The 22,354-nt window shown below is 41.8% G+C and overlaps 1 protein-coding gene and 1 pseudogene across 1 annotated transcript; both read right to left on the reverse strand.

Moving 5' to 3' along the window:
* Positions 1 to 91: 91 nt before the first annotated feature.
* Positions 92 to 1,433, reverse strand: LOC122004360 (annotated as a pseudogene).
* Positions 1,374 to 6,711, reverse strand: LOC122005770. Its single transcript, XM_042560964.1, has 4 exons — positions 6,382 to 6,711; positions 5,953 to 6,249; positions 5,701 to 5,860; positions 1,374 to 1,728 (listed from the first exon to the last, which is right to left on the reverse strand). Exons 1-4 carry the CDS (start codon positions 6,601 to 6,603, stop codon positions 1,550 to 1,552), a joined length of 858 nt encoding a protein of 285 aa, XP_042416898.1. The 5' UTR covers positions 6,604 to 6,711; the 3' UTR covers positions 1,374 to 1,549.
* Between the last annotated feature and the right edge of the window lie 15,643 nt (positions 6,712 to 22,354).

Consider the following 22,354-nt stretch of genomic DNA (forward strand, 5'->3'; position numbering starts at 1 on the left):
TGTCTTGCTGGTTAATTCTGTTGATGCAAAACCATTGAATTCAAACTTCTGTGAACATTTCAACCACATAAATATAATTTTTTTTATTAGAATCTACCATGCCAATAACGTATTGATTAACAAAAGGGATGCATGCACAATATGATTACGTCAATACAGAAGTTATGTATAAAATACAAACTGATATGGCACATTGGAAACCCAAAGAGGGTCTTGGAACTGGAACGGAACATACCCATGACAGATTGGACTGAGCAAATAGAGTAGCCTTAAAGTCAATCATCGGCTGCATCTGAAGCCTTTGCACCAAATGTGTCATGACTCATGAGCAAGTCCCATGTCCACCCCCAATGTGACGATGGACCAGCCTTTGCAAATCAGCCATCACCTTACGCTCTCTTTTTGCTTTCTCTTCATAGGTGAACATTGCAAGTGCCCTCTTATCTTCAGCACTATAAACTTGTTTTCTTTTCTGATAAGGATGGCATTTATCCTCTGGTGCCTGCTACCACTCATGACATAACCAAAGTCCTCGAAATTCTGAATCTCCTCAGCTGACAAGCCGACTTCTTGTCTTCTTGGAATACACTTCCCTTGCTGCTCATACTAGGCAATAGCATCACCTTCACAAGGTCTCAGTGCGCCACCATAGCTTATATGATCCTCAGCGCGTGGGAGAGGTGCAGGCCCAACCAATAGGCTCATTGTCCAAGGCTGGCTTCTTCTGAGATTCAATCAATTCCTTGAACTTGAGTGCCTCAAGTAACTATTTCTGAAGCAGATTCATGAGAGTTATTAGACCTTTTCTTGTTCTTTCTTGCTTTCTTCTTAGGTCTCGGGCTAGAATCAAACTCCTCAAATTAGACCTTTTCTTGTTCTTTCTTGCTTTCTTCTTAGGTCTCGGGCTAGAATCAAACTCCTCAAATGACGAGCTTGTGTTGCCATCGGACTCCGAGTACCTCCTCTTCCGGCGGCATCCGTTTCTGTAAATATTTTATTTTTATTTTTATCTGTAAATATAAATATATTAGTTGGATAGTCAATTTACATCACATAATAATATTTTCTTAAAATACATAAAATATATATATATATATATATATATCACTATTAATAATATAATATTATCCTTATTAAATCAAAAATAATATGATAAAATATCATATTAGATTATGTATTAAAACCTCCAAACAAATAAAATTTTACTAGATTACCTAAATTAAACCAAACAACCAATGGTTATGTTTCATTCCCTATAACTAAGGTTATATACCATAACTTGAACCAAACGCACCCTTAAAATTTTGAAGATATCTTAAATCCTAAAGCAAATTTCACAATCCCTACATTAACAAGAGAGAAGTAAATACATATTAAGGCATGAAAACTTATTTATGTACTAGTTTCCTCAAGAGTATATAACCAGAACACATTCGGAGCAAATCACAAAGATGTGAGTATTGCAATAAACCTTAGTGCTGATCTTTACAGTTGAATAAAAACAGGCCGATGGAGCCCGAATAATCTTAAGAATTAATTTGTTGTCAATTCATGGCCATTTGGTGAACTCGAACACCTTGTAGACAATCTCTATACCAGTCGGGATTTGCCATATGAACAAAAGAACATTCACTGTGTTCAAGGCGATATGCAAGTTCTTAGCCGTCTCACTTCCTTTCTGCATCGCTGGCACAAGTGCCGCCGCTAATGCCCACAGGACTGTGATGCCTGCAAGGGTGAGAAAAGATCTAAAAGTGATTAGATTCTCATGTACAGAATATTTCATAATCAAAATCATAAGGCTCTCCTTTCAATTTTTTTTTGTTTATTTATTTATTTTTTTATCAGGACGACAGTTCCCAAATTATCCTCATCTGGCTGTTCAGCCTCCCTCTTGAATCTGGCACTCAACCGAGCCCCCTCCGACGTGCATGGTGATGGATTGATTGTGGGTTGGAGAACACTGGCTGCTACCTCGGATGACTCCAACAATGTGCTTTCCTTTAAACTGATACTAGCTGTATTCAGCCTAGAGCAACCCCACCTATTCCACCGACACCCTGAATTTGTGCTTTGCCATCCATTCCAACTCACAGCATGGCATGACTGTATCACCACTGCATTTGTCGGTCAGAACACAAATAAGGTGAGCAAGATCTGTGCACATCCATGATCACAGTTGTTCAAAGCGCACCATCTTGAAACCCACAGCCTATTCTACTTCATTATCTCTGGCACCTTACACACCTTACATGCCATTTAGAACCACCACAAGTGCCAAGACGTGACTATGGGTGCCCATGTAAGCCAACGACCCACTCCCACAAGGGCCTTAAGGAATAACTTGCTGAAGTCAACGTGGCTTAACATTTTATGTAGATTATGCATTTTTAATCATTTTATTTTTATTGTAATTTTATAGACTACAAGATCTTGTTTGGCTACACTTTGATTTGCTAAATTTGAAGTGATATGCTATTTTGCTTGTGAGAAACTCACTAAATCAAAAAATAATGAGAAGAAATTGCCATGCGAATCCAACAAGCACAGCGAGGCATTTCAATTCCCGCCCGCAATGTTAACACTAGTGTTAGTGCAATCAAACACTAAGTGATTGTGTTCAATCAGAATGTTTTAATATATTAGACAAAGGGTTTAAGTTAGTTTTATCTATGTATCTAAGTGTGTATAAAGTCATGCAGGAACTTCGTGGAGTGCATACAAAGTTCATGAAGCTTGACTTGGCATGACCAAAATGGTTGGCTCATGGTCTATTATTAGAGATCAGAAATTGATAGCATGGAACAACTATGGACTATAAGATTGTAAGATTGAGTATTGCAATAGAGAGGGGTGAATATCTCGATAAAAAAAATAATAAACATAGCAAAAATATAAAATACAATAATTAAATAAAGCAATAAAGGAACTCCAATGTTTACATGGTTCAAAATCTCTTATTCCTCCCCACCCACGACACTTTTTTCTTCTCAAGGAAAAACTTTTCACAAAAACTTTTATAATGTATATAAAATAAGTGCAATAAAACAAATTTGTAAAATTATGAAGCTTGAAGATAAAGACTTTCAACAATAACAACAATCAAACTCTATCCCACCAAGTGAACTCAACTATATGGATTCTCCTACTCCAGTGAGCTTTCTCCTCTACTATATTATCATTTATATTTAAATATTTTTTTCTCGTTTTATAGTTGCTAACCAAGTCTTTTCTCTAGTATTCCTCTTGGAGCATTTAAAGGTCTCTTTGAGTTATTCCTCAAAAGACGTAACTCTAATTTTTTCTCTAATGTTCTCATCGAAAACACAAAGGACTCATGAAAGACACATAAGAAACATAAAAAACTCATAAAGATGCTACAAATTTCCAAGCATGGGAAGTTAAAGCATATTGGAATAATTGATAATGATGTCTTTTGACTTTTGACTTCAAACCCTTTGGAATTAAAGAACTCTATATCATTTCCCAAGTAGATTTATCTATCTTCCAAGACATGCCAAATTAATAGTTAAGCTTTAAAATCTTTATTTATGCGTTTATAAACTTTAAATGGAGTTTGTCACTTGTTTCCATCAATTTCCCTTTAAATTTTAGAAGTACCTTACGATCACAAAGAACATTAAATACTCTTTTACATTTCAACTATCCTAATTATATCTATGTAAAATATCTCCCTCAACCCTTCCATCTTTTTGCGAAAATGATCCTAAATTCTATGTAAAATATTGTTTATTTGTATAAAAATAATAACAATAATTGACCATATGTTTGACAAGTGATGAAAATCGAAAAATGTTAAGGTGGACTAAATGTTTGGCAAGTAATAAAAGTTCAAGCAGATCAAGGTTGAACTAATGTTTGGCGTGTGATGGAAGTCAAGGCCAAGCTGAATTGGATGTTTGACAAATTATGAACTCGTCAAGAGTGATTGGATATTTGACAATGGAGTCCTGATAGGTTAAGGTTGATTGAATGTCAAGCAGATAAAGTCCTGATTGTTAGAATCCCAAGCAAGTGGAAGTCCTAAAGGAGTGGCCTCTAGGCACATGAAAAATCTTGGCAGGTCAAGCTTGACTTGACGTTGGTAAGTGGAAGTCCTTATGTCCAAGGATGATCTTGAGGTTGGGCAAGTGGAACTTCTAGTGGATGAAGGTTAACCTAAAGCTAGGCAAAGGACGAAGTCCAAAATATGCAATCTCTAGGCATTGGAAGTCCTAGAAAGTTAAGGTTGACTTATAATAGGTAAATGAGGAAGTTCCAGAGACATGGATCTCTTGTCACGATGATGACTTAGCCTTAGAATGGCTGGAGTCAAAGTTTTAATTTAATGATGACTGAATTCAATCAATTGATGACTAAGTCGAAGCTTAGAATGCCGACAAACAAATAGAATATTTCTTTTCAAGGGTATGTTCGAGGGTAAGTTGATTAGGTAATCAATTAAGGGAACACTAATCAATTAAATATCACTCGATTTAATAAACACAAATGCTACAACAGTCGACTAGATAGAGGATTAGTCAAGTAATCATTGTGGGTTAAGGCAATCAACTATATGCTCGTTCAGTCAACAAACAAAGGATCTATTAGGGTAAGTTACCAATCAGCTGGTCTGGCAAATTCTATCAACCAACAAGAGCTCTATAAAGAAAGCTTTAATTGGAAATTTTGGTACCTAGTTCTTGAGTGTTGTCACATCCCTAAGCCCATTTGAGCAATCAAAGTGATTTGTTTTAATTTGTATGCTTTTGTTGTTGTAAGATTAGACTTGTAACAGATTTCATCACCTCCGGATGGTATCCGAGAAGAAGAAAATATAGAGGCTTTTCAAGAGTTATCCACTGATAGATCATATGTCGTGAAGAAAGAGACAAGGGTTGCTAAACCACACAAATTGTTTTCTCGCTTGTGTTTGTATTTTTGGAGTTTTTTATTTATGTTTTCCACTGTGCACTAACTCAATTGCAGACAAACAAATGAAAAAAAAAAAAGTGACGGACTATTCAACCCCCTAATCACATTCTCAATCCAATAAACACAAGATAAAATAGTTGATATGTTCACCAAACTACTCAGATACAATCTCCTAATTAAGCTCTAGACAACTCTTGAATGAAGGATGTCCAATAAATAAGTTTAAGAGGTGTTGTTGAGTAAACATAAATTTGATTTTTTCCTTTTCTCTACCTAGCTAGTCAATTCCTACTAAAATGCTCTACCACTCAAGAGTCACGAAGTAGAGAAAACAATGTGACATTCCTATCACTAAGGGTCATGAAGTAGAGAAAATGATACGAATTTATGCTCTGAATGTGGCCATGTATTTTGTATCTCTAAACTCCTACAAATATGTGAGGTTTGGTTATGAATGATAACCACTTCTCTAGTTTATTTCCATTCCTCAAAGATTCTTTCTCTCTCTACTTTTATCCTAAAAACAACAGTAGCAAGGGAACTAAAAAATGTCCTGGCATTGTCATGTTATTCAACATAAGCTGATCATAGAACTTAACCAATAAATACAATGTTCAGTTAAATTATTACTAAAGGAGATAATTTAACAAAGTGAGACATGGAATTTGGAAGCAAAAAATGAAGTGAGAAATTGCAGTAGGAAATTAAATTGCGTAGGTGAGTGAAATTTAACTAAGATTCGACAAGTAACCAGGTGAGAATTACCTGCACCAGAAAACAAATGAGGTCCTGGGAAGAGCTTGCCAGTCCGGAACCAGGTGTTAAGGCAACCTGCCACGGCCTCCAACACCCCGAAACCCAACAGTATGGAGCCCGCATTGAAGTGCCGATCCCTATACGAACCCTTCAACAACGCTTTCCTTTCCTAATTCAATCAATCCATGTCCCAGTGAATCATAACCGCATTCATCCATCTGAAATCTGAATCTAACAAGGAATTAATCGAAACCCTCCAACCTCGGTAAGTTGTTGAATCTTTGATTCAACAGGAGAGGGAGCAGGAGCTGCCAATGGCGGCGGCAGTGGAGCTCCGCTGTCGGCTCCAGCGGGGACGGGTGTGGGGGCGGCAGCGGGCGCAACCTGCTTCTTCAGCTTGTTGATCTCGTCCTGGATGGTCCGGATGCGGCGCCATTGCCAGCCCAGGTAGCCCGCCCAGAGAGTGTAGAAGAAGAGGCCGCCCATGGCGATGGGGTGGATCAAAGCGAAGCTTCTCCCTTCAAGGATCCCGAACTGCCCTTCCACGGCCAAAGCATCCTTGCAGGATCACAGTCAAAGTTGAGGGTAGGCGTGAGCGTGAGCGTGAGCGTGAGCGTGAGCATGAGCTACCTCAAAGGGAAGAAGAGAGAGAGAGAGAGAGAGAGAGAGAAGTAGGGTTTTGGTCAGTACCTGAGGGTCGAGGAAGAATGGCAAGGAGAAGGCGAACGCGCCGGCAGCAATGGTGGTGGGGAGGGGAACAGACTGGACGAAGGAGAGCAGCAAGGGAGCAGGGGCAGTGGTAGAAAGTCGGCCTCGATCGTGAAGAGATAGCTTGGGGGATTGCTTACGTTCAGAGGATGGTTTGGGGCCGGGGAGAAGGTTGAGAAGGCGGAGGCTGGCGGAGGCGGCCATCGGAGTGAGGGAGAGAGACGAAGCGGATGGCTGGGATTCGCCTCCGTGAGTGAGGATGACGGGAGAGATAGAGGACCTATGGGATTTAGTCGGCCACGTGTAAATCGAATCGAGATTGAAAGTGTTTCTCGATGGTTCATAATCTCTCTACTGATTTCCACCCTCGACCTTTTGCAAAAGGTGATTCACGTTTATAAAATTATCAAATCCACCAAAAGTCGATTTTTGACGAAATAACTTCCCATACAGTTGTTTGTTTAACTTTTTAATATGCAACCCCGACACCCTCACCTCCCGGTCCCATCCATTTTTTAACTTTTATATCCCTTATTCAACGTCTATGTTTTCTTATACAAATTTTTATTTCTTTTTATCAATTTTTTATCAGTTTTTTTTTAACGGTTTTATTTTTTAATCAGTTTTTTTATCATTTTTTTTATCAATTTTATTCTTTTTAAATAAATTTTTATTATATATTTATCATGGTAAATAATATTTATTTAATATTAAAAAAATAGTATAATTTTTTAATATTTTATTTATTTTTTAATTATATATTTTCACATTCCACACACTCTCTTCTAGCTCCATCATGTTATTTATCTTTATATTATTTTTTATTCCATTTTTTTTTGTTTTTTATTAAATATTTTCTCGACAATAATATCATATTTGTAATCTGAGATCGGATTCTATGTCCCTAATTTTCTCTATCCCCGTGTTTCACTCGTCGCCTCAGCCCACTATCGGTGACCTCTGGCCGTCGTCCCGACCAGAACTATACCCTAGGGGGAAGGTGAACCCAGGAGGATCGCCATTGACACGATTGACATCGGTATTCGATCAAATCTGAGCAGGGACTTAGATAGACGGTGAAGGAAAGTCTGCTTAGATCCGATCAAATTTTGAAGTTGATCGCGCCGATACGACCTCACTACGTTCACCTTCCCCCTAGGATATAACTTTAATCGAGGCGGCAATCGAAGGCCTCCGGCGGTGCCACCGACGATGGGCTGAGGCGACGAGTGGGAACAAGAACAAGTGGTATTAGAATAGAGGATTGATCTCTTATACTCTTTTTTTTTTTTTTTTTTTTTTTTATAGTAAATTTTAGGGATTATTATTTATAAAAAAATTTAAAAGTAAAATATGGATAAAAAATAAAAAAATTGATGAAAAAATAGTAAACAAAATTTATTAAAAAAATAAAATTAAAGAAGTAAATACAACTGAAAAAAATTTAAAGAAGTAAATAAAATTAGGAAAAAAAATAATTTATTATTTAAAGAATGAGGGGTGAAAAAATCATTTAATAGAGGAGAGAGAAGGGGTGGGAAAAACAATTTATCTTACAAGTAAATAAAAGTCTTTATAAGAAATAAATATTGGATGTTAGGCTGGTAAAATCTAAGAAGGATCTTGACGATGAAGTTACATCCGATAAGGAAGGCTAGATGTTAGGAAAAGTAAGATCCGAAACAAGGGATCAAGATCGTGTTGCCATTTAAATCACTGTAAAGCATTACTTATTATTATCTGTCTTTGTGCTTTATATATGTATTCTTCTAAAAATTAGGGATGATAATTTCATTCGAATCTGATGAAAGATTTGACATCAGATCCGAATAGAAGAGGATATGGAGGGACTATCAATACCTGATACCCAACCTGAATACCTGATTAAATAATATATATACATATATTAAAGAAAATTTTCTTTTTCTAAGATCAACTTATTATTTTTTGTTGATATTAGTAGGCCTATATAGATGTTTAATCTATTTTTTTAATTATATATATATTTTTTAATAAGATGTTAATTTTAATATGTTTTTGTTGAATGATAATAGCTCGATAGAAAGAAGAAAAATTATACGTATAGAATATATCCGGTCCTTTAATGGGTATGGGTATACCCATTGGATATCCTATACCCGATGGATATGATTACGGAAGATATAGAATCCGATCTAAACCCGACCCATTATCATACCTAATAAAGACTATTAAAAATTATGCTATAATTTGATCTCCAACTTTAGGTAAGGCCTGAAAGGAGAAAACTAACGAATATTTGGTGAGAACTTTACGACTGTTACTAGCAGCTTTGGGGCTATGAATCACATTAAAAACTAGTGTTTTGTGATTGTGTTATGTTCTTCTGTTATGTTCTTGTTTAGTGGAGTACAGTTTGTATATGTGTGTGTATTTTCAATATTGCGTCTAATTAATCATACCAAATTTTTGTGGTATTCACCCTTCTCTAAATTGATTCTATAAGTAGTATCAAGACAAGTCACTTTAGAGGTCTAACAATTGATAAAGCAATTTGCTCGGTGGCTATATGCAAGAGGGTTATAGCACAACTCGACCTTCACTTTTTGATGGTTCAAACTTTTCATATTGATGGAATAAAATGGAGTGTTATTTAACGATGGATATAGAAATATGGTCCGCGGTCAAAAAGAGTTTCATGATTCCTATAAATGAGGAGGAAAGGCCATTAGAGTGTTGATGGTGCAAAAGAAAGGTCAAACAAATGCTATGGTCATAATCTAGTTCGGATCCTCTGTCCTGAAACTGTATTTGTTCTCGTGTCCCAATCAGAAAACGACAAAGACATGAACAATGTTTTGTGTGCAAAACACGTGCTTTCTATGCCAAAACCCACTCGTTGAACCCTTCTTCTCCCGAAAGCTTTCTTTGTGCCCTAACCTGAACTCCAGCCGAACGCCTCTGCTTCCGCTGTCGACGGTCGTCGTCAACGCCATCTCCATCCCTTCCCGAAGTTGACGACAGCCATCTCCGTCCCCTCCTGAAGTCAACAGTCATCAGTAGCTTCATCTTTATCCAACTTGGTACTTTTCTTCCTCCCCCTCTACCATTCTTTCTCCTCCCTCTCTCCCCTTCTCCAGCCAATATCTATATGTTTCTACAGTTTGATTTGGATGAAAATAAAACATAAGAAAATAGAACCTGCAATCTCGTATGGTTTATCATACTTTTGTTTATATAGTTTGTTGTGGGAAATTTGAATATATTGTTGTTGGGTTGCTACTGCATTCCTTTGTTAATAAAAAATTATATCTTCTTTTCTAATTATACTGAAATATGTGATAATTGTTATAATTACATCATATAGGTGAGGTGCAATAGTTTTGTTGTTTTTTTTCAAAAATAAAAAAAATAAAAGATATAATATCAATACCCTAACTCATTCCCTAATTTTTAAAATTTATATTTTTTTGTTGTTTTTTTTTTTCAAGATCAAGGTAATTATCATGGAGTCGTCGTTGGTTGAATCTATGAATTATAGTAGGTTAAATTTTGATGCAAACGAAGACTGTAGAACAAATGAGTTTGATGTTATTGATAAGGGTATGGACTCTACCATATTATTGATAAGTTCTGACTCATCTATCACAAAAGAATTGATGCCAAAAATGGGTATATAATTTAAGATAGAAGAGGATGCCTATGAATATTTTTATTTGAAATATGCTAAACAAGTTGGATTTGGCAAAAGGAGTAAAAACCACAATGATAAATCAGGTAAATTAGTTGATAGGATTTTTTATTGTAGTGCACAAGGTAAAAGGGGAAAGACAAATGCGATGTTTATGTGAAATCAAGTCGTTCTGAAACAAAGTTTGGTTATGAGGCTAAAATGAAGGTTAGTTGTCGAAAAAAATGACAACTTTAAGGTGGAACAATTTGTCAAAGAGCATAATCATTATCTTTCAAGTTCAAATAAAACTCACCTCTACAGATGCCATAGGAATATATCTTCTTTTACAACGATATAGATTGAGATGGTAAGCGATATAGGAATCCCCCCAAAAGAACAAGTATGTGGGAGGGAGAATTTAGGTTTTATTCCTGATTACAAAAATTACTTGTGATCCAAAAGAACAACATATATGAAAGTTGGTGATATAGGAGGTGTATTAGAATATTTGCAAAAAATACAGTTTGATGATCCTAATTTTTTTTTTATATTATTCAAGTTGATGAAGATAATTTAATAACTAATATTTTTTGGTATGATGCTAAGATGAGAGCTGATTATGATAGTTTTGGAGATATTGTTTGCTTTGATACAACCTACAGGAAAAACAATGAAGGTCGTCCAATTGCGTTGTTTGTAGGTGTTAATCATCATAAGCAATCCATAATTTTTGGTACAGTTTTATTATATGATGAAACCTCTTTGTTGTTTGAGTAGTTGTTTGATACATTTACGAAAGCTATGTGTGAGAAAAAAATCAACAACTATTCTTACATATCAAAATACAACAATAGCAAAGGCTTTAGCTTCCAAATGACTTGAAACACATCATCATTTGTGTATTTGGCACATTTATCAAAATGTCGCAATACATTTGAGTGGAGTTTTTTCTAATTTCAAAGAGTTTACTAAAGATTTTTTCTCATGTATATATGATTTTGATGAAGAGGAAGATTTTAGTTCAGCTTTGAAAATAATGTTGACCAAGTATGCACTTGAAGACAATGATTGGTTGAGACATTTGTTTTGCATAAAGGAAAAATGAGCTTTAGTATATGGACGACAAATGTTTTGTGTGGATATTACTACAACTCAAATAAGTGAGACCATGAATAATATTGTGAAAAGGTATGTTACTTATCAACACAAGTTTTTAGACTTTTTCAATCACTTTCAAAGATTGCTTGATGATATATGAGGAGTTAAAAGCAGATTTTAGATTAAATACAAGTGTTCCATGTTTAGTGTATCCAATTGAAATTTTAAAGCGTGCAAGTTGTATTTATACTCCCGAGGCATACAAGTGTTTTAAACAAGAGTGGTACAAATCTCATGATTCTAGTGTAGAATTTTGTGAGGATATTGAATCACATACAAAATACAAAATTATTTCTCACAAAAAGAGTTATCATCATTGATCTGGTGGTAAGGATCGGGGGCCGACATAGGAAGGGGTCAACGACACAGGAGAGTCAAAGTCCTGGCTGAGCGGGGTGGGAAGTCGCTTGGCCGACCGACCGGAGTAGATCCCGGGCCGGCACGAAGACAGCTCGACCTCGGGTCGAGCTCCCAACGCTCACAAGCTCCCTTATAGAGGAACCGCTATGCCGAGTGGCCAATCTGCTCGGCCAAACTGCAAAACAACTGGCTTGTACCCCGTCCGAGTATGTGACTGAGCGGCCTTCTCGCCCGGTCCGAGGTGCATGTATACCCGAGCGCCCTGGAGGCCGAGCGACCAGCCCGTCCAACCCAATTAAAGACAAAAGGCTTAGAAGAGGACAAAAGGGGCAGCTAGTGATATCATTCTCGAGACACCTGCCGCCGATAAACAATATGGTCGGCGGCCGGGCTGTACCGAGGATCGTACGGGGGAAGTTTCCGTTGTCGTGGCAGAGATATGCTAGGACAGTTGCGGTATGGCATCAGACACGCTTTTCTGACACAACCTGTAACGACCCGAGGGCCGGGTCGTTACAATAAAAAAGCGCCTTTTTATTGTAACGACCCGGCCCTTTGGCCTCTTGGGCGGCCCTTGTGACGGCCCAACTGGCGACCCTTATCTCGTCGGCCCATTTGGCGACCTCTCATGTCGTCGACCGACGACCCTTGGCCGTACCGTTACTCACTAGGTCTTCCCACCCCTGGCCAGTGGATTTTTGCCTCTCCCAGGATTCAAACTCTAAACCTCCAGGCTTAAGTATTAGAGTTTATGAATCCTGGTAACCAAGTGAGATCAAGGTTCATAATCTAATCCAATAAAAAAACAAAACTCTTTCCCTCTTTCTTAACAACTCACGGCAGTAAGCCCTAAACCCCAATCTTCACAGGAAATTTGAAATGAAAAGGAACAAGGAATCGAAACTATCCTACTGCAGGTGAGTAGCGTCTTACTTGGCTTCTTGGTCTCACAACCGGAGAGGAGAACTTCTAGGGTTTCGGCTAGCTCGAGTTTCCCGGCCTCTCCTTGCGCCTATAGCTTCTTCTCGGTGAGAGGATCTCGGGAAGGCGAAGAGCTCTCGGATGAACCTTGGCCGGCCGCCGGAAAACTATGCCCTAGCCGCGACTTTGTTCTCCGCCCGAGAAAAGAATCGCTGCTGCTCGCGTGAGAAGAGAAACACTGTCGGGAGAGAGGAAGGAGAGGAAAATTAGGTTTAGTTGAGTTTTCCAAGTTGTAACATAGTTTTAGCATTCTGGATAAATAAGATGAGTTACTGGTTTATAGATTGCCTTGTATAGGTTCAAGTTGTGAATCAGTTTCATATAGGATTCTGTTCTGAGCTTTCAGCAAGCTTAATTTGGTTAGTTGGAAGGGATACAAGCCTTAGATTCTTGCTGCTAGGCTATGAATAAGAAAAGTTCAGTTTAATTAGCATGTAGTTCTGTTTTTGGTGGATTTCTGTCGAAGGGTTATGCTTTTGTTCCCTTACCGTAGCACTAAACAGAGAATGCTTGGGTTCGGTTGTGTTATGTAATAGGTGTGAACAGCTTTAGTTATGGAAACATTCAAATGGATTTTAGTAGCTATATTAGACCCTCCTTTGTCAATTCTGTAACATGAGGGTAGACCTGGTGTTATTAATGTTTTTTTGACATGCAGATTTAGATTCCTTTGCAGTGCAGATTTTCGTTTAGTATTTCAGCTTCAGCTTCAATCTGCAGGTTTAGATTTCAGTTGAACAGCCCTTATGTTTTCCTTATTACCCTACTACTTGTTCAGATTTAGATTTAAGTTTTCATTCTGTGGATTTAGTTTCCGGTTTGAGCTTACGGTTTAGTAAACCGGTTTAGATCATGTTGTAACATGTTTAAAGATCTCTACTGCTCTATAAAAGTACAAGTTTTACAAGGGTATTAAGCTTTAACAGATTTCTTTGTGTTGAATAGCTATGTTGTAGCATTTGATTTCTCTGGTTGTTTGTGACTTTAAATAGGTTTAGTTTTGTGTTGAATAACTAAGCATGAACAATCCCTTTAGAGCTACAAGTGTAGATTTTTAGTTAATATTCTAACACAGATTTTTATCGAGCTTACAAGCGTAGATTTTATTAAATTTGACATGCAGATTTTGTTAAAGCTTATGGTATGCAGCATTTTGATTAGCTTAGTATGCAAATTATTTTGTTAAGATGGCATGTAGATTTATTTCTGTTTAAACTACAGTTTTAGAACTTCTCAAGTATAGCAGTTTCAGTTGTTATAGCATCCAATCTTAGTTTGTTTAAGTATTCCCTTTCAGTTTGTTTAAGCATTCACTCTTAGTATGTTTAAGTGTGGAATTTCAGTTTATCTAAGCATTTCAAAGTTAGAATTCGCTTAAACATTTCAGTTTCTTTTTAAAGAAGTATTCTTTTAGAAGTATTAACAAGTATAAGAAAGGTAAAGAAAAGAAAGAAAAGGTCAAGGCTTTAAGTAGATCCCGAAGTCAAGACTTTAGGGATTTTGGCACACAAGGTGCTAAAGAAAGTGTCGAGGCATTATATATTAGAAGTATTAAAAGATAACAAGTATTTTACTTTTATCAGTGGCACTGTACTAGACTCTCAGTAGTCCTTGGGCTGGGCTCCCATAGTCGGTCCCTAGGTTTAGATAACCTAGTATGCAGGACTCTCAGTAGTCCTTGGGCTGGGCTCCCATAGTCGGTCCCTAGGTTTAGATAACCTAGTATAACGCACGACCGACGGTCGACGACCCTAGGGTTGCCAAATGGGTCCCAGATGGGTCGGGTCGTTATAATAGTAAAAGCAAGTACAGTTGCCGGGCTCAAGAAGAAGTTGATTACTATTTTGAAGTATTATAAGTATAAGTTTTTGAACAAGTAAAATGAGTTTTACATAAACATAAAGTATTAAAGATTAAGTTAAAACAAATGAAATAAGTTTCATACAATTCTAAAAATCAGTAAGTTTAATTCTTTATTCTGCCATGTTTATCTAGTGGATGAGTAGTTTTCATGTTTACCTATTAGATGAGCAGCATGATTAGCTATTAGAATTACATGAGTAGATTCCTTAGCTTTTCTTTGCTATTAGTTTGACATGAGCAGTTATGTTTATGCTTTATTTCTTTTTAGAGCATATAGTTTCTAGTTCTTTTCGTATACATGCACATTCGTGATTTTGTGAGTTAGATAGCGCTTACTAAGCAAATTTTGCTTATAGATTACACTTCCTCTTACTGCAGATACAGGAAAGGAAAAGATATAGAAAGGAAGGCGACAAGGAGGTGTTCGAAGGATGTGTGATGCCAAGACTATGGAAGCCTTGGGACTAGGAAAGAAGTTTTATTTTAGTTTCCATTGTCTTTTGCTATGTTAGGAGTATTTGAGATAGTATTTGTTATTTTGATATGATTAGAACATAGTAGTAGAATTGTAATTTTGTGTGATGATTTCTGGTGTTGTTTTCTTTATTTTGGATTTATTAAACTGCGTGGTTGATTGATATGTGTTCCAGCCGCTTGTGGCTGAGTATATATTGCATGTATTGTTGAATATGGTCACCGGTATAGGGGAGACTTTGTCGAAATTTTTCAGGAGAACCTGCTGGGTTCTCCTGGTTATTAGAGTTCACCTTAAGTCGTAGGACCCAATAGGTTTCGGGTTCAATTCCCGCCTAAGCTATTTTTATTGTAACGACCCGGCCCTTTGGCCTCATGGGCGGCCCTTGTGGCGGCCCAACTGGCGGCCCTTATGTCGTCGGCCGGCCGTGTCGTTACTCACTAAGACTTTCCACCACAGTGGATTTTTGCCTCCCCGGGGTTTGAACTCTAAACCTCCAGGCTTAAGTATTAGAGTTTATGAATCACGGTAACCAAGTGAGATGATCTCACTTGGTTGCGAGATCATAAACTCTAATAAAGCTGAGAAGTTGGCTGAGGCATCGAAGTCAGTGAGTATGACGAAGAGAGGTCGGCCGACAATGGGCCGCCCAAAGGGCGGTCGTTAAATAAAAGCGTCTTTATTATAACGACCCTCTTGGCCCATTTGGTGACCCTCGGGTCGTCATTGTCGGCCCGTTTGGCGACCATCGTGACCCTTTGGCCATGTTACTCAGGGACTTTCGGCGGTTTTTGCCTCCCAGAGTTCGAACTCTAAACCTCCGGGCTAAGTAGTATGGTTTATGAATCACGAGTAAGATCTTGCTTGGTTGCAGTTCATAAACTATACTACTGGAGGTTTAGAGTTGAGTCTGAGCAAAATCAACGCTGTGGAAAATCTAGTGAAAAATCATCGACGACATGAGAGGTCGCCAGGCGACATAAGCCAGGGGGCGCCAAGAGGCCAAGGGCGGTCGTTATAAAGGCGCTTTTTGTTGACCCAATGGCGACCTCTCATGTCGTCGCCCGGTCGTGTTGTTACTCACTAGGACTTTCCACCTCTGGCAGTGGATTTTTGCCTCCTCCAGGATTCGAACTCTAAACCTCCAGGCTTAAGTATTAGAGTTTATGAATCTTGGTAACCAAGTGAGGCAAAAATCCACTGCCAGGGGTGGAAAGTCCTAGTGAGTAACGGCACGACCAAAGGGTCGTCGGTCGATGACATGAGAGGTCGCCAAATGGACCGACGACATAAGGGCCGCCACAAGGGTCGCCCAAGAGGCCAAAGGGCCGGGTCGTTACACAACCATTCCGAGGTATGCTTTGAGGAGCGTGCATGCCTCTAGAAGCGTGCACGCGCCTCTACGGGGTCCTATATAAGGACCTCCCGACTTCAGCGGAGGAATGAGTTTTTTCTCCTCATCTACTGTAGCCACAATCTCTCTATTCTGCCTCTGTTTCATCTCGCCACCGTCTGACTTGAGCGTCGGAGGGTCGTCGCCGGGAACCCCTTCCCGGCCCGGCTTTGTTGTAGGTTCATCGGAGGCCCACGTCACTGCGGAGATCACCTGGAGGCAGTAGTGAGCGTCACGTCCCCAGTTTCCATCTACTTAGCGCACGGACAGGATCAAATTGGCGTCGTCTGTGGGAACACACCTGAATCCGAGCAGATAAGATGGAAGAAGCTGGACGCCAACTCATGGTGACGCTCTCTCCCGAGGAGCTCGACGCACTCATCCAGGCATGAGCTGCGAAGATGGTTGAGCAACAACAGAAGGCCCAGGCCGAGCGGGTAGCACAGCAGGCCGCCTCAGTTTCTGAGGGTCGAGCGGCAATGGAGGACCGACCGGAACAATACTCTACATGGGCACAGAACAAGGGGCAGACCGGCACAACAGGAGACGCACTAGCCGCCCCTATTCCGTTTCATCGGGCGTTGTTCCAGACTCCGTCAGAGTTGGCCCTAGCAAACCAGAGATCGTCCGACGAAGCGCCCGTGCAGGACGCCAGGAAGGGGAAGGCGCTGTGTGCAGGGTCATCCCCCGAGCGGGTAAATCGCCAGTTCTCCGAGGCGATCTTACAAGACCCTCTCCCAAAGCATTACGCTCCCATATCGATCGGAGAGTATAGCGGTACAACCGATCCGGACGACCATCTCGGTAAGTTCGATAATGCTGCTACTCTTCATCAATACATCGACGGAGTCAAATGCAGAGTCTTCCTTACTACGTTGTCTGGTTCGGCACAACGCTAGTTCAGGAGGTTACCGGACGGATCCATTAAGAGCTTCAGAGACTTCCGAATGACATTCCTCCATCACTTTTCCAGCAGTCGATGCTATCAGAAGACCAGCGTCATCCTCTTTTCTATGAAGCAAGGGCCAAGAGAAACTCTCCGCGCTTACATCCAACGCTTCAACCAAGAAACTATGGACATCCCCACGGTCTCGTCTGAAACAATGATACATGCTTTTACACAAGGCTTAGTCGACGGGGACTTCTTTCGCTCGCTCATCAGGAAGCCGTCTCGCGACTACGACCATATGCTGAAGAAAGCAAGTGAGTATATTAACGTGGAGGAAGTGCAAGCGTCCCGAAAGAAGGAAGTGCCAGGCGAGCCCCCAACCCAAGCCGAACGGAGAACACACACCAACCAGCAACCGCCGAGAGGACCACATGCCGAGGGGATGAGACCACCTCAAGATTCCAGGTCGCCCATCGTTCAGCACATTGCGGCCGAGTGACCTAGACAAAAAGGCAAGGTATGGACACCTATGTTTTGCAAAATCCATCAACCAGCCACTCATAACACTCGAGACTGCCGAAGTCTCCCCCCAGTCAGCCAACCTGAGCCAAGGAACTATCGCCGTTGATTGCCTTCACTGGATAGGTGAGCTCATCATCAGAACACCGAGCGGCGAGTAATTAGGCGTTCACCCAAGCAGCATCACCATCAGCAGCAGCATCACCAGCCAAGGGCCAACCCTCAAGTCTCCCATGAGCGAGCCAGACCGTCTGCTCGGGAAGAAGAAAACAGAAGCAATACCGCGCGGGGGGAAATCAATATCATCGCCGGTGGACCAACAAGTGGTGACTCCAACCGAGCCCGCAAGTCGTACGCCCGACAACTGAAAATACATGCTGTGGGATGCAGCCAAGAGAAGGCGAGCGGGTCGACGATCAGCTTTGGTCCTAGCGACCTCGAGGGAGTCGAAGTGCCATACAATGACACCCTCATCATCCGAGTGGTAATAGCAAACTACACTTTTCATCGCATCTTTATTGACACAGGGAGTTCGGTCAACATCATTTTCAAGAAGGCGTTCGACCAGCTCCAGATCGACAGGGCGGAGCTGCTACCGATGACCACGCCCTTGTTCGGATTCACGGGTAACGAGGTTCAACCAGTCGGTCAGATGAAGTTGGTCATTTCGCTCGGAGAAGAACCACACAGAAGGACGTGGATTGCTAACTTCATCATTGTGGATGCTCCCTCGGCGTACAACGTCATTTTGGGCTGACCGGCTCTCAATGAGTTCCGAGCTGTCATCTCAACTTTCCATCAAAAGATCAAGTTCCCTGTGGAAGACCAAGTGGGAGAAGTTAGGGACGATCAGTTGGTAGCACGACGTTGCTATGTGGAGATGGTGCGAGCCGAGTCGAAGTCCGCTCGGAAGGCCCTCCCGTATTGAGGTAAACGCTATAACTGAAAAGCCACCTACTTTTGTTTTTGAAGAAAAGGAGGAGGTGCCGATCCACCCGGCCCGAGCGAAGGCCACGACGTTCATAGCCTTCGATCTGGAGGCAAGCTAGAAGGAGGAGCTGACCAGATGTCTCCAACAAAATCACGACGTCTTCGCATGGTCGACGCACGAGCTGCCAGGAATCTTGCCAAGCGTCGCCCAGCATGAGCTACATGTCCGACAGGACGCTCGTCCCGTCAAGCAAAGAAAGCAGGACTATAGTGCCGAGCAGAACGTCATCATACGAGCGGAAGTCGAAAAGCTCTTGGAGGCCGACCACATACGCGAGGTGTAGTTCCCAAGCTAGCTTGCAAATGTGGTGATAGTCTCCAAGCCCGGCAACAAATGGAGAGTCTACATTGACTTCCGTGATCTGAACAAGGCGTATCCGAAGGATTTTTACTTGCTGCCCCGGATCGATCAAATGGTGGACTCAACTGTCGGGCGCGAACTGATATGCATGCTAGATGCTTATCAGGGTTATCACCAAGTGCCGCTCGTCCTGGAAGACCAAGAGAAAGTCAGCTTCATTACGACGGATGGTACCTACTGCTACAATGTGATGTCGTTTGGGCTGAAGAACGCCGGAGCAACGTATCAATGGCTCATGAACAAGGTGTTCCGGAAGTAGATCGGGCGGAACTTGGAGGTATACGTAGATGACATACTTATTAAATCACTCCGAGCGGTCGACTTGTGTGCAGATATAGAAGAAACATTTCGGACGCTTAGAACGTAAAGAAGTTAAGCTGAACCCCCAGAAGTGTCTGTTTAGAGCCAAAGGCGGACGCTTCCTGGGATACATTGTCATCGAGCGTATCATTGAGGCGAACCCTAGCAAGGTGACGGCATTGCAAGATATGTCGCCGCCTAGAAATCTCAATAAAGTTCAGCGTCTCACCAGTGGGATAACAGCGTTATCGCGATTCATCTCTCGAACGACCGACCGAGCCTTGCCCTTCTTCAAGATTCTACGCTGAGCTACTAAATTCCAGTGGGATGAAGAATGTGACCGGGCGTTCGAAGCTTTGAAAGTTTATCTGAGCTCTCTGCCTGTATTAGCCAAGCCAATAATCGACGAGCCGCTCCGCGTCTATTTATCATCGACCGAGCATGCTGTTGGCTCGATGTTGGTACGGCTGGACTGCGAAGAACAACCTGTGTATTTTCTAAGTCACATTCTGAAGGATGCCGAATCCCGCTACACTGGTCTTGAGAAGCTTGCATTTGCGTTAGTCCTCGCCGCTCGGAGGCTCCGACCTTACTTCTTGGCACACACGATAATCGTTATGACAAACGGTCCTCTAGGGAGAGTCCTCCTCAACCCAGAGGCGTCTGGACGGCTTATAAAATGGACAACCGAGCTCAGTGAATTCGACATCCAGTACCAACCTCAGACGACAATTAAGGCGCAGTCTTTAGCAGATTTCATAACTAAAGTACGGAGCCCCAAGCCAACATCTTTATGGAAAATATTTGTGGATGGATCGTCCACTCGGCTCGGAAGTGGAATCGGTATCTTACTACTTTCTCCTCAAGAAGAACGAATGCATCTGTCTGTCCGGCTGGATTACCGAGCAACAAATAATGAAGCTGAATATGAGGCCTTCATAGCCGGCCTGCAGGCTGCTCGGCATGTGGGGGCCAGTCGGGTGGCCCTCTACTCGGATTCTCAGCTCGCCGCCCAGCAGCTTTCAGGAGCTTTTGAAATAAACAACGCACGTCTCAGGCTCTATGCGGACGCCTTTGAGAAGCTCAAAACCAACTTCGAGGAAGTTGTCATACAGAAGATTCCCCGAACGGAGAACCAGGCGGCATACGAATTAGCCAAACTCGCAAGTTCAATATCGCCGGTCGTCATCAAGCAGCCGATCAAACATGTATCTTTGGTGGCGCACATCGACAGAATAGAAGGCCTCACGTTCTCGAGCGATTGGAGTACGGGCATAATGGAATTTTTATGCTCTGGAACTACACCGTCCGATTGGGAAGAAGCCCAGTTATTGAGAAGAAGAGCCGACCGGTTCACCCTCATAGGGGACCAGCTCTACAAGAAGGCTTTCTCCCGACAATTGTTAAAGTGCGTCAGCTCAGAGGATGCAGAATATATATTAAAGGAGATGCATCAGGGATCTTGCGGAGGACATCCGGGTGGTCGCTTGCTGGCAAGGAAGATCCTGTTAGCGGGGTACTTCTGGCCGACCCTTCAAGAAGATGCCGCCCGGACCGTCGTCCGCTGCCTTTCCTGCCAGAAACACCACAGCTTCTCCCATCGACCAACGGAGGAGATGAAGGCGTCTACGGTATCCTGCTCGTTCGACCAGTGGGGTATGGATATTGTAGGGCCTTTTCTCATGGTTACCGGACAGCGGAAGTTCTTATTGGTAGCGGTAGATTATTTCTCAAAATGAGTCGAGGTCGAGCCGCTGGCAAGAATAACCGAGCAGATGGTCAAGAAGTTCATCTAGCAACACATAATATGCTGGTTCGGCATTCCCTGATGGCTCGTGTCCGACAAAGGGGGGCAGTTCGCCGGTCAAGAGCTCCAAGCATGGTGCGAGGGGTACGACATCCAGCAGCACTTCACTTCCGTAGCATATTCCCAAAGCAATGGGCAGGCCGAGGTCACCAATCGGGAGATCTTTCGGATTCTTCGCGTTCGGCTCGACCATATAGGGGGAAGCTGGGTGGATGAACTGCCGAGCGTACTATGGGCTATCCGCACGACCCCAAAGGAAGGAACGGGCGTTACTCCGTTTCACTTGGTATATGGAGGAGAGGCAGTCGTCCCAGTCAAAGTCGGTGTAGAGTCCGAGCGGATATTGGGCTACAACGAGGACAACTTCGAACGGAGACAGTTGGAGCTGGATTTGATTGACAAGGAGCGAGACAAAGCAGCCACCCAGCTAATGACATACCGGCAAAGGATGAAGCAGAGTTATAACAAGCGAGTAATCCCCAGAGCGTTTCAGGTCGGTGACCTGATATAGAAGAAGGTAAAGCCGGTCGGCGATGTGAGTAAGCTGGAGGCCCCATGGGTCGGCCCCTTTAAGGTCATTGAAAAGCTCCGATCAGGCGCCTACTATCTCGAAGATCAAGACAGCCGACGGCTGGAACAACCATGGAGCGCGAACCATCTCCAGCCGTACCGAGCTGGGTGAAAGGTGCGCCAATGTAATCATTTAGGCATATTTTCGTTCTCCTGTACCCTTTAGCTGCAGGAATGGAATTACGAAACACAAGAGTATACCGATTTCCACCGAACGACCATCTCCATCAAACCGTCGAGCGTCGACGTTAAATCCCAGAGTCAGACCGGCGACTATAAACCCCCCGACCCGAAGACCGTCGCGCGGCGACGTTAAATCCCAGAGTCGGACCGGCGACTATAAATCCCCTGACCCGAAGATCGTCGAGCGGCGACGTTAAATTCCATAGTCGGACCGGTGACTATAAACCCCCCGGCCCAAAGACCGTCGAGCGGCGATGTTAAATCCCAGAGTCGGACCGGCGACTATAAACCCCTCGGCCCGAAGACTACCGAATGTTGCTCGGAAGGAATGCGTTCGGAGAAATAAACAAGAACAGAATTGAAAGGTTATATTGACTCATCACATGGCAAATACATAGACAAAAGGCGGATAAAAGTAAGATAAGAGCCAGATAAATACGGATAATATTGACTC

Source organism: Zingiber officinale, chromosome 7B (genome assembly GCF_018446385.1).
Source record: "Zingiber officinale cultivar Zhangliang chromosome 7B, Zo_v1.1, whole genome shotgun sequence".
In the NCBI taxonomy this organism is placed as follows: domain Eukaryota; kingdom Viridiplantae; phylum Streptophyta; class Magnoliopsida; order Zingiberales; family Zingiberaceae; genus Zingiber; species Zingiber officinale.